The sequence below is a fragment of the Nerophis lumbriciformis genome, linkage group LG08 (genome assembly GCF_033978685.3).
Source record: "Nerophis lumbriciformis linkage group LG08, RoL_Nlum_v2.1, whole genome shotgun sequence".
NCBI lineage: Eukaryota > Metazoa > Chordata > Actinopteri > Syngnathiformes > Syngnathidae > Nerophis > Nerophis lumbriciformis.
In genome coordinates this window covers 50,574,312-50,592,296 of record NC_084555.2, presented here as the reverse complement: position 1 = coordinate 50,592,296, position 17,985 = coordinate 50,574,312, and the positions used below count along the sequence as shown (strand labels likewise).

The 17,985-nt window shown below is 41.4% G+C and overlaps 1 protein-coding gene across 1 annotated transcript in view; it reads left to right on the top strand.

The window, feature by feature from the left end:
* Nucleotides 1–17,760, top strand: part of LOC133611970 (genetic suppressor element 1-like) — a 167,964-nt gene extending 150,204 nt beyond the window's left edge. The window contains exons 10-15 of the mRNA XM_061969175.2: nucleotides 7,221–7,485; nucleotides 7,544–7,654; nucleotides 7,771–8,106; nucleotides 10,182–10,475; nucleotides 17,098–17,201; nucleotides 17,265–17,760. Of these exons, the coding sequence (XP_061825159.1) occupies nucleotides 7,221–7,485; nucleotides 7,544–7,654; nucleotides 7,771–8,106; nucleotides 10,182–10,475; nucleotides 17,098–17,201; nucleotides 17,265–17,402 (1,248 nt within the window). The 3' untranslated portion in view covers nucleotides 17,403–17,760. The remainder of the gene's footprint in view (nucleotides 1–7,220; nucleotides 7,486–7,543; nucleotides 7,655–7,770; nucleotides 8,107–10,181; nucleotides 10,476–17,097; nucleotides 17,202–17,264) is intronic.
* Nucleotides 17,761–17,985: the final 225 nt, after the last annotated feature.

Here is a 17,985-nt window from a genome sequence, read left to right as displayed (position 1 = left end):
TTTCCCAACCAGTATTTTACAACACAAATATAACGTTGAAACAACATGCTTTTTGACGACGTTAAATCAATGTCAGGTTGTGACGTTGATTTGACCATTGAAATGTAGTCATTTCCCAACCAATATTCTGCAACGTTGAAACAACATGCTTTTTGACAATATTTAATCAATGTTGTGTTCTGACGTTAATTTTACATTGAATTTTGCAAATTTTCCAACCAATATTCCACAACACAAGTACAACATTGAAACAACATGCTTTTTGACGACGTTTAATCAATGTTGTGTTCTGACGTTGATTTGACATTGAATTTTGCTCATTTTCCAACCAATATTCTACAACACAAATACAACGTTGAAACAACATGCTTTTTGACAACGTTTAATCAATGTTGCATTCTGATGTTGATTTGACCATTGAAATTTGGTCATTTCCCAACCAATATTCTACAACACAAATACAACGTTGAAACATGCTTTTTGACGATGTTTAATCAATGTCAGGTTGTGACGTTGATTTGACCGTTGAAATGTAGTCATTTCCCAACCAATATTCTGCAACGTTGAAACAACATGCTTTTTGACAATATTTAATCAATGTTGGGTTGAATTTAGCTAATTTTCCAACCAATATTCTACAACACAAGTACAACATTGAAACAACATGCTTTTTGACAACGTTTAATCAATGTTGCATTCTGATGTTGATTTGACCGTTGAAATGTAGTCATTTCCCAACTAATATTCTGCAACGTTGAAACAACATGCTTTTTGACAATATTTAATCAATATTGGGTTGTGATGTTGATTTGACATTGAATTTTGCTCATTTTCCAACCAATATTCTACAACACAAATACAACATTGAAACAACATGCTTTTTAACGACGTTTAATCAATGTTGTGTTCTGACGTAGATTTGACATTGAATTTTGGTCATTTCCAAACCAATATTCTACAATAAAAATATAACATTGAAACAACATGCTTTTTGACGATGTCATGTTGTGACGTTGATTTGACCATTGAAATTTGGTCATTTCCCAACCAATATTCTACAACACAAATACAATGTTGAAACAACATGCTTTTTGACTACGTTTAATCAATGTCAGGTTGTGACGTTGATTTGACCATTGAAATGTAGTCATTTCCCAACCAATATTCTACAACGTTGAAACAACATGCTTTTTGACAATATTTAATCAATGTTGTGTTCTGACGTTAATTTGACATTGAATTTTGCTAATTTTCCAACCAATATTCTACAACACAAGTACAACATTGAAACAACATGCTTTTTGACGACGTTTAATCAATGTTGTGTTCTGACGTTGATTTGACATTGAATTTTGCTCATTTTCCAACCAATATTCTACAACACAAGTACAACGTTGAAACAACATGCTTTTTGACGGTGTCAGGTTGTGACGTTGATTTGACCATTGAAATTTGGTTATTTTCCAACCAATATTCTACAACACAAATACAACGTTGAAACAACATGCTTTTTGACGATATTTAATCAATGTTGGGTTCTGATGTTGACTTGACCATTAAAATTTGGTTATTTTCCAACCAATATTCTACAACACAAATACAACGTTGAAACAACATGCTTTTTGACTACGTTTAATCAATGTCAGGTTGTGACGTTGATTTGACCATTGAAATGTAGTCATTTCCCAACCAATATTCTACAACGTTGAAACAACATGCTTTTTGACAATATTTAATCAATGTTGTGTTCTGACGTTGATTTGACATTGAATTTTGGTCATTTCCCAACCAATATTCTACAACACAAGTACAACGTTGAAACAACATGCTTTTTGACGATGTCAGGTTGTGACGTTGATTTGACCATTGAAATTTGGTTATTTTCCAACCAATATTCTACAACACAAATACAACGTTGAAACAACATGCTTTTTGACAACGTTTATTTAATGTCGGGTTGTGACGTTGATTTGACCATTGAAATGTAGTCATTTCCCAACCAATATTCTACAACGTTGAAACAACATGCTTTTTGACAATATTTAATCAATGTTGGGTTGTGATCTTGATTTGACATTGAATTTTGCTCATTTTCCAACCAATATTCTACAACACAAATACAACGTTGAAACAACATGCTTTTTGACAACGTTTATTTAATGTCGGGTTGTGACGTTGATTTGACCATTGAAATTTAGTAATTTCCCAATCAATATTCTACAACACAAATACAACGTTGAAACAACATGCTTTATAACGTTTAACCAATGTTGGGTTCTGATGTTGAGTTGACATTGAATTTTGCTCATTTTCCAACCAATATTCTACAACACAAGTACAACATTGAAACAACATGCTTTTTGACGACGTTAAATCAATGTTGTGTTCTGACGTAGATTTGACATTGAATTTTGGTCATTTCCCAACCAATATTCTACAACACAAATACAACGTTGAAACAACATGCTTTTTGACAATGTTAAATCAATGTCAGGTTGTGACGTGGATTTGACCATTGAAATGTGGTCATTTCCCAACCAATATTATGCAACTTTGAAACAAAATGTTTTTGACGACGTTTAATCAATGTCAGGTTGTGATGTTGATTTGACCATTGAATTTTGCTCATTTTCCAACCAATATTCTACAACACAAATACAACGTTGAAACAACATGCTTTTTGGCGACGTTAAATCAATGTCAGAGATAGGCTCCAGCACCCCCCGCGACCCCAAAAGGGACAAGATGGATGGATGGAGGTTCTGTCGTTGATTTGACCCTTGAGTTTTGGTCATTTCCCAACCAATATTCTACAACACAAATACAACGTTGAAACAACATGCTTTTTGACAACGTTTAATCAATGTTGCGTTCTGACGTTGATTTGACCATTGAATTTTGGTCATTTCCCAACCAAAATTCTACAACGTTGAAACAACATGCTTTTTGACAACGTTTAATCAATGTTGGGTTGTGATGTTGATTTGACCATTGAATTTTGTTTTATTTCCCAACCAATATTCTACAACACAAATACAACATTGAAACAACATACTATTTGACTACGTTTAATCAATGTCAGGTTGTGACGTTGATTTGACCATTGAAATTTAGTAATTTCCCGATCAATATTCTACAACACAAATACAACGTTGAAACAACATGCTATTTGACTACGTTAAATCAACGCTGTGTTCTGACGTGGTTTAGACCATTGACTTTTGGTCATTTCCCAACCAACCAACATGGATCCAACGTTAGACACCAATGTTGTCTCAATTTACTAACGCACCCATTTTGCAACGTTGTTTCAAAGTCAGTTTTTAAAGGACATGTGTCAACGTTTCTCCACCCCGCAACAACTATAAAAGGAATATTTCATTCATTCAGATCTAGGATGTTCCTTTCATGTTGTTTGAGCAGTTGATGTTGTTGTCTGTCAGGTGGTGTCAGGTGTGTGTTCAGGACTAATGATGGAAATCAGATGATAGCTCAATCTGGTGCACCTATTGATTTTTTCGTGAATAATCCGTAGTTTTTTTTTAATATTAATTATTAAGGACATTATGTATGTCTAGCTTGTGTGCTACTGTGTGCTCGGCTGTTGTGTAGCTGCTAGCCATGTTTATCTTTTGTCACTGGGGACTAGGGATGATGTTCGAAACCGGTTCTCCCGGGTTGTTCGATAAGAAAAGAACCGATTCCATGGACTCGAATCCCTTTTTGAGAACCGGTTCCCGTGATCGAGGCCACTATAGTAAAGAAAAAGAGTTGGTTCTTTATTCGAATCCCTGGGAAGGAATCCCGTCTCACAGGAAATGCCCTGTGGGACGGCGATGTTATGCCCATTTGATTGTAGACTCTTACTGACACCTTGTGGCGATATGAAAATACTACGCGTCATTAGTTTGGGCACTTCCGGGTTGGCGACGTCAGTTTAGTTCGTGAGACAATTGAGAAGTAGACAAGTTGTGTTAGCTCTTACAAGCCTTGGAAAAGATAAGTCTGTAAGTAAACTGTTTAACTTGTTTATGTAACTCAATATTAAGGTGGAATGTGGTTAAATTTGATAGTAAGATGTTTATTGAAAAACGATTTTTGTGCACTGTTTCAATGGATGTTTTGAGGACTTAAAATGGCTGCCAGTCGTGTATTTCCACCATCGAAATAGTTTCAACACTCAGAAGTATTTGTTTGATGATAGTACTGTATATTTGCATACTTGCCAACACTCCCGGATTTTCCGGGAGACTCCCGAAATTCAAGCCTCTCCCGAAAACCTCCCGGGACAAATTTTCTCCCGAAAAACTCCCGAAATTCAGGCGGACCTCAGTGACGTGTTGACAACACACAACAGTGTCTACCGTAAAGCAGTTCGTCTGCCGTAAACAGCAATGTTGTGACACTTTTAAACAGGACAATACTGCCATCTACTGTACATGCATATGTGACCCACCCATAATGTGTCACATTTTTGTGTTGATTTATTTATTTTATTTTGTGGTTTAATTTCGTTTTTGGAGCTGTCATTACACATTTATCAGTATTCACCTTGGTCAGTAGGGGGCAGTAGGGCGTTCCTTCCCAATTGAATGCTATCACCTGCAGACCGGAAGTGTCTCGTCATTCTGATGAGCGCGACCAGTCTGTGAACAATTGAAACGTCCTGTGTGCTTTTTCCTCCTGTATAACAGGTTAGTTTTGGTGAATCAACTCACTGAATAATATCCATGTGATCTTTATAAGTTTAAGTACACATTCTGATGGTGGAGCCTAACTCTAAAGTGTTTGTGAGTTGTAGTTTGTAAATGAACACTGAAATTCAAGTATTTATTTTATTTATATATATAAATATATATATATATATATATATATATATATATATATATATATATATATATATATAGCTAGAATTCACTGAAAGTCAAGTATTTCTTATATATATATATCTTAACCACGCCCCCAACCCACGCCCCCCGCCCCACCCCCCGACCACGCCCCCACCCCCCACCTCCCGAAATCGGAGGTCTCAAGGTTGGCAAGTATGTATTTGTGTGAAGCTAATATTTACATATTGTGTATTACATTTCAGTATGTTAATTGAATCACATAGCTTATACATTTGTCATTGTGTGTATTTCAGTTTAAAAAATAAATAAATAACAGTCCAGTGCAAGACAAAAGTAAAGATAGGAAAAGACAAAGCAAGGTCAACAACAATAAAGAGCTTGGCTGGATTAATCTGCTTTGGAACTTTATTAGACGTCTTGGATTGTTTGTTAGCTGTCTGCCTGTGTGTGTGTAGTTAGTAGAGATGCGCGGATAGGCAATTATTTCATCCGCAACCGCATCACAAAAGTCGTCAACCATCCGCCATCCACCCGATCTAACATTTAATCAAAACCGCACCCGCCCGCACCCGCCCGCACCCGCCCGTTGTTATATATCTAATATAGACGATGCAAGGCATTAGTGAGGTTATAAAGCTTTTGCCTGTTAAAGAAAGGAGACTGATCCAATGGAACAGAGACATTCAATGCGTGCCACGCTGTCACGGCCCAGACGCACACCAGTGCGCAATCATCTGGGAGCCGCGCTGAGCGCACCTCCAAGCGCGTGGAGGTGCGATGTCCCTCGCACCCGCGGCGGCTCCACCCGGGCTTGCGCTCGAGGCTTCAGCGCGCACCGCGGCGGCCATCCTACTCGTCGCGGCCTAGCCCTCGCGGTTCTCGCTGCCGGCGACGGCCGGGTATGGGCCCGACGCTCCAGCGCCATCCATTTTCAGGGCTAGTTGATTCGGCAGGTGGGTTGTTACACACTCCTTAGCGGGTTCCGACTTCCATGGCCACCGTCCTGCTGTCTATATCAACCAACACCTTTTCTGGGGTCTGATGAGCGTCGGCATCGGGCGCCTTAACCCGGCGTTCGGTTCATCCCGCAGCGCCAGTTCTGCTTACCACAAGTGGCCCACTCGGCTCACCAGGGTGAGCCCCACCCCTTTCGTGAGCGCACTGCGCGCGGAGTGACCCCTGTTACGCGCCCCCGGCAACGGGGGTGGCGGGCAGGTAAGCTGCGCGGGCGGAGCGCGCGGAGTGACCCCTGTTACGAGCCCCCGGCCACGGGGGTGGCGGGCAGGTAAGCTGCTTACCTGCTGCGCGTGACGCCGGCCGCGGCGAAGGCGGACGAGGCGGGGTGTCGGTGCGGTGGGCGCGGTGGTGACCCTGGACGTGCGTCGGGCCCTTCTCGCGGATCACCTCAGCTACGGCTCTCGGTGGGGCCCTCTCGGGGGAAGGGGCCTCGGTCCTGGACCCCGGCGAGGCGTCCCTTCTCCGCTCCGTAAAAGTGTCCATCTCTTTTTTTTTTCTTCTTCTGTTGTGGCATATGCTGCAGGTGCCTGCTCGTTTTTCGTATGTGGGTAACAACATTTAACTATGTATATATATTTCCGAATTGGTTTAACTGCCACCCGCCTGAATCTATTTAAAATCTAATTTTTTTTTATTTCAACCGCCCGACCCGACCCGCGGATAAAATCTAATTTTTTTTTATTTCAACCGCCCGACCCGCGGATAATCCGCGGACTCCGCGGTTGTGTCCGCAAACCGCGCATCTCTAGTAGTTAGTATGTTCCAATAGCAGCAGAAGTGCACTTTTTGGAGAGCTATATTATTTTCAGTTTTGTGCCCAAGGGACTGATTTTATTTAACACTATATTATTATTTATACACCTATAGTGATCACAGAGACAGGTTGTTTTTGTGTTACTGTATATATTTGTTTTTCTGTAAAATCCCACTTAATATACTTTGGGTAACAACAGTCAATATTTATTTTTATTTATTTTTTTTAGGGGGCTAACAGTCGATATTTATTTATTTTATTTAATTTTTTTCTTATAAAATAAAAGTGAGCTTTTGTTAAACCAAATATTGTGGGTTTTTTTCATATACAACAACCTATCTGGATTCGATATGAGAATCGATAAGAAATCGGTTCGATAAGAGGATTCGATAATGGGCTCGAACTCGATAATTTCTTATCAAACATCATCCCTACTGGGGACTTGACAAGAAAATAAATGTGCTTTTTGGAGGACATTTAGATGTTAACTAGCTGTGAACGTGCGCACGCGGGACTGCTTATTTGGCAGCTGGTGTTGAAGATTTAAGATTCAAACGTGCCGCTGACGTGCACCCGCTCTTTTATTTTTGTGCTTGAAGAAGGTGGACTTCCTGCACACGTGCGGCCTGGTCCCGCTGGCCCGCTGCGACGAGATCCTGCAGCGCAAGAAGAGGAAGAGGAGGAGGATGCTAAGGGAGCGAAGCCCCTCCCCGCCGGCCGTGCAGGGCAAGAAGAAGGCCTCGCCGGCGCCGCTCACCACGCCGTACACGGCGGAGCAGATGGACGGCGCCCCCGAGCTGCCGGAGAAGAAGGACTTCCTCCGCATGTTCAAGCTCACCCACGTCAGCCCCAAGCAGAGAAGAGGTGACGACTCAGACCTCGTCCTCCTTCGCTGTAATTACTCCATCTTTTTCTTCTCCAGATAAGGAGAAGACGGAAGGGCTGCTGAAGGCCGTGCAGAAGAACATTGTGACGCTGGACACGCTCAGATACAACTCTGCACCGCAGTGTAGCAGCCCGCTTGGGACAACAGGTGAGACGCTTTATTAGGGACACCTGCACCAGCTGAGCAGCCATGCAGGAGCACTAAATAAGTGTCCACTAAAGGAAGTGGGTGAGATTCCTGAAAAGGCTCTCATGTCTTTGCAGGGGAGTCCTCGTCAGCCCCGCCCACCTCCTGTCAGTCAAACGGACATCTTTACCCCGACTCCCCCAGCCCCTCCCCTCCCTACGTACACAAACAGAAGCACAAGCAGCCCACCGGGTGGGCGCCGCCGCCCTCGGCCCCCCGTGGGGAAAAGGCGGCGTTCACAGAACCCAACAAGAAGCACCAGCTGGTCCACAACGGCCACGTAGCAGTCGCCCCTCTGAAGAAGGAACCGGGTCCAGGCCAGAACGGTCGAGTCAGACCCTGGGAGAGGTTCACACCCGAGGCCTTCGCTCAGCACTTCCACCAGGCCGTGCTGCAGTCCACGCACCACAAAGGTGAGTTGGCTTTTTGCTTGCACACATGACAAATAGTTGCTGCCATCTTGTGGTTGGACGATGCATTGCTACCTAATAACCTTGTGCAGGATGAAAGGGACCAGTAGTCAGTATCAGGTCTGATATGAGTCAGATCCAGCACATTTACCAGGAACCAATTTAATATGAGTCAGATCCAGCACATTTACCAGGAACCAGTTTAATATGAGTCAGATCCAGATTGAAAACTCAGTTAGCATTTTCATACTGTTATCTTTGTCAAATTGGATTTAATTTGAAAGACACTTTGTATGTGTTTTGATTTGAAGTGTCATGACAAATTTAATCTGGATTTAATCCTGATTGAAAGACTAATATGATTTTTGGACACTTAAATCTTATTTTATTTGAAAGGGATTTGGTATGTGTTTGGAGTTTAAATATCAAGCCAAATATAATCCAGATCAATCCGGATTTTAAAAAATCCTTTAACATTTTTATACTGTTATATCTGTTCAATTTTGTTTTTTTTAAAAGACATTTGGCATATGTTTGGTATTAAAATGCCAACACAAATTCAATCTGGATTCAATCCAGATTGCAAGACAAATACAATATTCAGACACTTAAATCGTATTTTATTTGAAAGAAATGTGGCATGTGTTTGGAGTTGAAATGTCAAGACGCATTTAATCTGAATTTAATCTGGAACGAAAGATTAATCACATTTTCAAAGAAATCTGGTTTGTGTTTGGAGTTTAAATGTCAAGCCAAATTTAATCCAGATCGGATCCGGATTGAAAACTTTTTCAACATTGTCATACTGTTATCTTCGTCAAATAAGATTTAATTTGAAATACACTTTGTATGTGTTTTGATTTGAAGTGTCATGACAAATTTAATCTGGATTTAATCCTGATTGAAAGACTAATACGATTTTTGGACACTTATTTTATTTCAAAGGGATTTGGTATGTGTTTGGAGTTTAAATATCAAGCTAAATATAATCCAGATCGATCCGGATTAAAACGTTTTTTTTAACATTTTTATACTGTTATATCTGTTCAATTTTGTTTTATTTAAAAGACATTTGGCATATGTTTGGAATTAAAATGCCAACACAAATTCAATCTGGATTCAATCCAGATTGCAAGACAAATACAATATTCAGACACTTAAATCGTATTTTATTTGAAAGAAATGTGGCATGTGTTTGGAGTTGAAATGTCAAGACGCATGCAATCTGAATTTAATCTGGAACGAAAGATTAATAAAATTTTCGAAGAAATCTGGTTTGTGTTTGGAGTTTAAATGTCAAGCCAAATTTAATCCAGATCAGATCCAGATTGAAACCTCTTTCAACATTTTCATACTGTTATCTTTGTCAAATAAAATTTAATTTGAAATACACTTTGTATGTGTTTTGATTTGAAGTGTCATGACAAACTTAATCTGGATTTAATCCTGATTGAAAGACTAATACGATTTTGGACACTTAAATCTGATTTTATTTCACAGGGATTTGGTATGTGTTTGGAGTTTAAATATCAAGCTAAATATAATCCAGATCGATCCGGATTAAAAAAAATCATTTAACATTTTTATACTGTTATATTTGTTCAATTTTGTTTTATTTAAAAGACTTTTGGCATATGTTTGGAATTAAAATGCCAACACAAATTCAATCTGGATTCAATCCAGATTGCAAGACTAATACAATATTCACACACTTAAATCATATTTTATTTGAAAGAAATTTGGTATGTGTTGAAATGTCAAGACGCATTCAATCTGAATTTAATCTGGAACGAAAGATTAGTACATTTTTCAAAGAAATCTGGTTTGTGTTTGGAGTTTAAATGTCAAGCCAAATTTAATCCAGATCTGATCCGGATTGAAAACTCTTCATTTTCATACTGTTATCTTTGTCAAATCTGTTGAAATGATGTGTGAAATACATTCAGTGTGTGTACAGAGTTTGAAATGTCAAGGCAAATTTGATCTAGATTTGATCCAGTTTGAAATCTTACTCACCAGATGAGGTTTTAATTGTTTTGATGTTAAAGTAAACATCCCTGATGTTGTCTCCTTATAAGGAGTGCCAAGTTGGCTCCCCGAGGCGTGCGTCAAGGCTGAGGCGTCTCCGATCAAAGCGCCGCACGCTAACCACACCCCTCCGCACGCGCCCGCCACTAACGGCCATCACCTCCATTTTCCCCGAGCCAATCGGGATGCAGCGTCTCCACGGGAACACTTGACTGATGATGATGATGATGATGACGAGGTGGAGGAAGACGACTCATCTGGGCAGGAGGAAGATGAGTTGGAGGCTCCAAGGAAATGGAAAGGCATTGAAGCCATTTTTGAGGCCTATCAGGAGTATGTGGATGGTGAGTGGAATAAACTCTTTTTTTCTTTCCTATAGTTCAACCCTTTTTGTCCCCCAAAATGAACTTGGTGTCAGAAGTGGGATCCCTTGTGTGATCACCTATGCTTTGTGTGGTACTCTAACCTGTGTACACATTCTTGCAAGAATACGTGCCAGTTGACCAAATTGATCCATATGAGTTTTTTTACCATTTGGTGTCAGAAGTGGGATCCCTTGTGTGATCACCTATGCTTTGTGTGGTACTCTAACCTGTGTACACATTCTTGTAAGAATACATGCCAGTTGACCAAATTGAGTCAGAAGTGGGATCCCTTGTGTGATCGCCTATGCTTTGTGTGGTACTCTACTCTGTGTACACCTTCTTTCAAGAATACATGCCAGTTCACCAAATTGATCAATGTGGTTGTTTTTCCTCTACCATTTGGTGTCAGAAGTGGGATCCCTTGTGTGATCGCCTATGCTTTGTGTGGTACTCTACTCTGTGTACACCTTCTTGCAAGAATACTTGCCAGTTGACCAAATTAATCAATGTGGTTGTTTTTCCTCTACCATTTGGTGTCAGAAGTGGGATCCCTTGTGTGATCGCCTATGCTGTGTGTGGTACTCTACCCTTTTTACACCTTCTTGCAAGAATATATGCCAGTTGACCAAATTGATCAATGTGATTGTTTTTTTATACCATTTGGTGTCAGATGTGGGATCCCTTGTGTGATCGCCTATTCTGTGTGTGGTACTCTACCATGTGTACACATGGCAAGAATACATGCCAGTTGACCAAATTGATCAATGTGGATTTTTTCTACCATTTCGTGTCAGAAGTTAAGTTAAGTTAAAGTTAAAGTACCAATGATTGTCACACACACACTAGGTGTGGCGAAACTATTCTCTGCATTTGACCCATCACCCTTGATCACCCCCTGGGAGGTGAGGGGAGCAGTGGGCAGCAGTGGTGGCCGCGCCCGGGAATCATTTTTGGTGATTTAACCCCCAATTCCAACCCTTGATGCTGAGTGCCAAGCAGGGAGGTAATGGGTCCCATTTTTATAGTCTTTGGTATGACTCGGCCGGGGTTTGGGATCCCTTGTGTGATCGCCTATGCTGTGTGTGGTACTCTACCCTGTTTACACCTTATTTCAAGAATACATGCCAGTTGACCAAATTGATCCATCTGGGGGTATATACATTATAGGTTTTTCCATCCCGCAACAAATTGGTGTCAGAAGTGGGATCTCTTGTCTGATGTGATGTGGTTCTAGGGGTTGCACCATCTTGCATAAATAAACATGCCAGCTCACCAAATAAATACATTATAGGTTTCTCCACCCAACAACAATTTGGTGTCAAAAGTAGGATCTCTAAAGTGATGCCTGTCGGCTCACCAAATGGATAAATCATTACTTTTTCCTCTCAAACTTTTGGTGTCAGAAGTGGGATCCCTTGTCTGATGTGCTGTGGTTTAAGGGGTTGCACCATCTTGCATAAATAAACATGCCAGCTCACCAAATAAATACATTATAGGTTTCTCCACCCCACAACAATTTGGTGCCAGAAGTCGGATCTCTAAAGTGATAGCTGTCGGCTCATCAAATAGCTAAATCATTACTTTTTCCTCTCAAAATGTTGGTGTCAAAAGTGGGATCCCTTGTCTGATGTGCTGTGGTTTAAGGGGTTGCACCATCTTGCATAAACATGCCAGCTCACCAAATACATACATTATAGGTTTCTCCACCCCACAACAATTTGGTGTCAGAAGTAGGATCTCTAAAGTGATGGCTGTCAGCTCACCAAACAGATAAATCATTACTTTTTCCTCTCAAACTTTTGGCGTCAAAAGTGGGATCCCTTGTCTGATGTGTTGTGGTTTAAGGGGTTGTGCCATCTTGCATAAACATGCCAGCTCACCAAATATATCCATTATAGGTTTCTCCACCACACAACAATTTGGTGTCAGAAGTAGGATCTCTAATGTAATGCCTGTCGGCTCACCAAATAGCTAAATCATTACTTTTTCCTCTCAAAATTTTGGTGTCAGAAGTGGGATCCCTTGTGTTATCGCCTGTGCTGTCCTACTTTGCACTGTGTACACCTTCTTGAAAGAAAGAAAACATGCCAACTGACCAATTTGATCACTCACTAATTGCTTTCACACAAATTGGCGTCAGAAGTGGGATCCCTTGTCTGATGTGTTGTGGTTTAAGGGGTTGCGCCATCTTGCATAAACATGCCATCTCACCAACTATATCCATTATAGGTTTCTCCACCCCGCAACAATTTGGTGTCAGAAGTAGGATCTCTAAAGTGATGCCTGTCAGCTCACCAAATAGCTAAATCATTACTTTTTCCTCTCACAATTTTGGTGTCAGAAGTGGGATCCCTTGTGTTATCGCCTGTGCTGTCCTACTTTGCACTGTGTACACCTTCTTGAAAGAAAGAAGACATGCCAACTGACCAATTTGATCACTCACTAATTGCTTTCACACAAATTAGCGTCAGAAGTGGGATCCCTTGTCTGATGTGCTGTGGTTTAAGGGGTTGCGCCATCTTGCACAAACATGCCAGCTCACCAAATAAATACATTATAGGTTTCTCCACCCCACAACAATTTGGTGTCAGAAGTAGGACCTCTAAAGTAATGCCTGTCGGCTCACCAAATAGCTAAATCATTACTTTTTCCTCTCAAAATTTTGGTGTCAGAAGTGGGGTCCCTTGTGTTATCGCCTGTGCTGTCCTACTTTGCACTGTTTACACCTTCTTGAAAGAAAGAAGACATGCCAACTGACCAATTTGATCACTCACTAATTGCTTTCACACAAATTGGCGTCAGAAGTGGGATCCCTTGTCTGATGTGTTGTGGTTTAAGGGGTTGCGCATCTTGCATAAACATGCCAGCTCACCAAATATATCCATTATAGGTTTCTCCACCACACAACAATTTGGTGTCAGAAGTAGGATCTCTAAAGTGATGACTGTCAGCTCACCAAACAGATAAATCATTACTTTTTCCTCTCAAACGTTTGGTGTCAAAAGTGGGATCCCTTGTCTGTTGTGCTGTGGTTTAAGGGGTTGCGCCATCTTGCATAAACATGCCAGCTCACCAAATAAATACATTATAGGTTTCTACACCCCACAACAATTTGGTGTTAGAAGTAGGATCTCTAAAGTAATGCCTGTCGGCTCACCAAATAGCTAAATAATTACTTTTTCCTCTCAAAATGTTGGTGTCAGAAGTGGGATCCCTTGTGTTATCGCCTGTGCTGTCCTACTTTGCACTGTTTACACCTTCTTGAAAGAAAGAAGACATGCCAACTGACCAATTTGATCACTCACTAATTGCTTTCACACAAATTGGCGTCAGAAGTGGGATCCCTTGTCTGATGTGTTGTGGTTTAAGGGGTTGCGCCATCTTGCATAAACATGCCAGCTCACCAAATATAGCCATTATAGGTTTCTCCACCCCGCAACAATTTGGTGTCAGAAGTAGGATCTCTAAAGTGATGCCTGTCAGCTCACCAAATAGATAAATCATTACTTTTTCCTCTCAAACTTTTGGTGTCAAAAATGGGATCCCTTGTCTGATGTGCTGTGGTTTAAGGGGTTGCGCCATCTTGCATAAACATGCCAGCTCACCAAATAAATACATTATAGGTTTCTCCACCCCACAACAATTTGGTGTCAGAAGTAGGATCTCTAAAATAATGCCTGTCGACTCACCAAATAGCTAAATCATTACTTTTTCCTCTCAACATTTTGGTGTCAGAAGTGGGATCCCTTGTGTTATCGCCTGTGCTGTCCTACTTTGCACTGTTTACACCTTTTTGAAAGAAAGAAGACATGCCAACTGACCAATTTGATCACTCACTAATTGCTTTCACACAAATTGGCGTCAGAAGTGGGATCCCTTGTCTGATGTGTTGTGGTTTAAGGGGTTGCGCCATCTTGCATAAACATGCCAGCTCACCAAATATATCCATTATAGGTTTCTCCACCCCACAACAATTTGGTGTCAGAAGTAGGATCTCTAAAGTGATGACTGTCAGCTCACCAAACAGATAAATCATTACTTTTTCCTCTCAAACTTTTGGTGTCAAAATTGGGATCCCTTGTCTGATGTGCTGTGGTTTAAGGGGTTGCGCCATCTTGCATAAACATGCCAGCTCACCAAATAAATACATTATAGGTTTCTCCACCCCACAACAATTTGGTGTCAGAAGTAGGACCTCTAAAGTAATGCCTGTCGGCTCACCAAATAGCTAAATCATTACTTTTTCCTCTCAAACTTTTGGTGTCAAAAGTGGGATCCCTTGTCTGATGTGCTGTGGTTTAAGGGGTTGCGCCATCTTGCATAAACATGCCAGCTCACCAAATATAGCCATTATAGGTTTCTCCACCCCGCAACAATTTGGTGTCAGAAGTAGGATCTCTAAAGTGATGCCTGTCAGCTCACCAAATAGATAAATCATTACTTTTTCCTCTCAAACTTTTGGTGTCAAAAGTGGGATCCCTTGTCTGATGTGCTGTGGTTTAAGGGGTTGCGCCATCTTGCATAAACATGCCAGCTCACCAAATAAATACATTATAGGTTTCTCCACCCCACAACAATTTGGTGTCAGAAGTAGGATCTCTAAAGTAATGCCTGTCGACTCACCAAATAGCTAAATCATTACTTTTTCCTCTCAAAATTTTGGTGTCAGAAGTGGGATCCCTTGTGTTATAGCCTGTGCTGTCCTACTTTGCACTGTTTACACCTTCTTGAAAGAAAGAGGACATGCCAACTGACCAATTTGATCGATCACTAATAGCTTTCACACAAATTGGCGTCAGAAGTGGGATCCCTTGTCTGATGTGTTGTGGTTTAAGGGGTTGCGCCATCTTGCATAAACATGCCAGCTCACCAAATAAATACATTATAGGTTTCTCCACCCCACAACAATTTGGTGTCAGAAGTAGGATCTCTAATGTAATGCCTGTCGGCTCACCAAATAGCTAAATCATTACTTTTTCCTCTCAAAATGTTGATGTCAGAAGTGGGATCCCTTGTGTTATCGCCTGTGCTGTCCTACTTTGCACTGTGTACACCTTCTTGAAAGAAAGAAGACATGCCAACTGACCAATTTGATCACTCACTAATTGCTTTCACACAAATTGGCGTCAGAAGTGAGATCCCTTGTCTGATGTGTTGTGGTTTAAGGGGTTGCGCCATCTTGCATAAACATGCCAGCTCACCAAATAAATACATTATAGGTTTCTCCACCCCACAACAATTTGGTGTCAGAAGTAGGACCTCTAAAGTAATGCCTGTCGGCTCACCAAATAGCTAAATAATTACTTTTTCCTCTCAAAATATTGGTGTCAGAAGTGGGATCCCTTGTGTTATCGCCTGTGCTGTCCTATTTTGCACTGTTTACACCTTCTTGAAAGAAAGAAGACATACCAACTGACCAATTTGATTGATCACTAATTGCTTTCACACAAATTGGCGTCAGAAGTGGGATCCCTTGTCTGATGTGTTGTGGTTTAAGGGGTTGCGCCATCTTGCATAAACATGCCATCTCACCAAATATATCCATTATAGGTTTCTCCACCCCGCAACAATTTGGTGTCAGAAGTAGGATCTCTAAAGTGATGCCTGTCAGCTCACCAAATAGCTAAATCATTACCTGTTCCTCTCAAAATGTTGGTGTCAGAAGTGGGATCCCTTGTGTTATCGCCTGTGCTGTCCTACTTTGCACTGTTTACACCTTCTTGAAAGAAAGAGGACATGCCAACTGACCAATTTGATCGATCACTAATTGCTTTCACACAAATTGGCGTCAGAAGTGGGATCCCTTGTCTGATGTGTTGTGGTTTAAGGGGTTGCGCCATCTTGCATAAACATGCCAGCTCACCAAATATATCCATTATAGGTTTCTCCACCACACAACAATTTGGTGTCAGAAGTAGGATCTCTAAAGTGATGCCTGTCAGCTCACCAAATAGCTAAATCATTACCTTTTCCTCTCAAAATGTTGGTGTCAAAAGTGGGATCCCTTGTGTTATCGCCTGTGCTGTCCTACTTTGCACTGTTTCAATCAATCAATCAATGTTTATTTATATAGCCCTAAATCACAAGTGTCTCAAAGGGCTGCACAAGCCACAACGACATCCTCGGTACAAAGCCCACATAAGGGCAAGGAAAAACTCACCCCAGTGGGACGTCGATGTGAATGACTATGAGAAACCTTGGAGAGGACCGCATATGTGGGTAACCCCCCCCCCATACACCTTCTTGAAAGAAAGAGGACATGCCAACTGACCAATTTGATCAATCACTAATTGCTTTCACAAATTGGCGTCAGAAGTGGGATCCCTTGTCTGATGTGTTGTGGTTTAAGGGGTTGCGCCATCTTGCATAAACATGCCAGCTCACCAAATATATCCATTACAGGTTTCTCCACCCCGCAACAATTTGGTGTCAGAAGTAGGATCTCTAAAGTGATGCCTGTCAGCTCACCAAATAGATAAATCATTGCTTTTTCCTCTCAAACTTTTGGTGTCAGAAGCGGGACTGAGGCATTCTGTACTATTGGGTCATGCTTGGAATCTGGGTTTAAAAGACACTTCCTACTTGTTTGACTTCCTTACAGACCGCGGCGTGGAGAGGCAGGTTCTTCACAATCAGTGTAAAAGACTCGAGGCGCAGAACTTCAACCTGACCAGAACTGCCGAGCAACTTTCTAACACCATGGCGGTGAGTCGTCTCACTTCTCGTTGGAGATCCCTTTTCACTAAACGTCCCCTCCTCGGCGTCCAGGAGTTGGTGAGTCAGAGACGGCGGGCGCGGGAGGAGCGGGACAGACTTCAGGCCCAGCTGGAGCACTTCAGGAGGTGTCTCACACTACCCAGCATGCACTGGGGCCGGGGGCAGGTCAACGGGCACGCGCCCAGGTGACCTCAGGTGCCCCCCTCGCGTTAGACTGAAGGACCGCTTTGCACTTACAGAACCTTGAAGGACGTCCAGGTCCAGAGGTTGGACCGTGGCAACCATCGTCCTTTTTTATGAATTCTCCCCAAGGGTCGTAGCTGTGTAGGTGCAACATGCAGTCATATACAGTGGGGCAAAAAAGTATTTAGTCAGTTCTCCCACTTAAAATGATGACAGAGGTCTGTAATTTTCATCATAGGTACACTTCAACTGTGAGAGACAGAATGTGAAAAAAAATCCAGGAATTGACATTGTAGGAATTTTAAAGAATGTATTTGTAAATTATGGTGGAAAATAAGTATTTGGTCACTTCAAACAAGGAAGATCTCTGGCTCTCACAGACCTGTAACTTCTTCTTTAAGAAGCTCTTCTGTCCTCCACTCGTTACCTGTTATAATGGCACCTGTTTGAACTTGTTATCTGTATAAAAGACACCTGTCCACAGCCTCAAACAGTCAGACTCCAAACTTCACTATGGCCAAGACCAAAGAGCTGTCAAAGGACACCAGGAAAAGAATTGTAGACCTGCACCAGACTGTGAAGAGTGAAT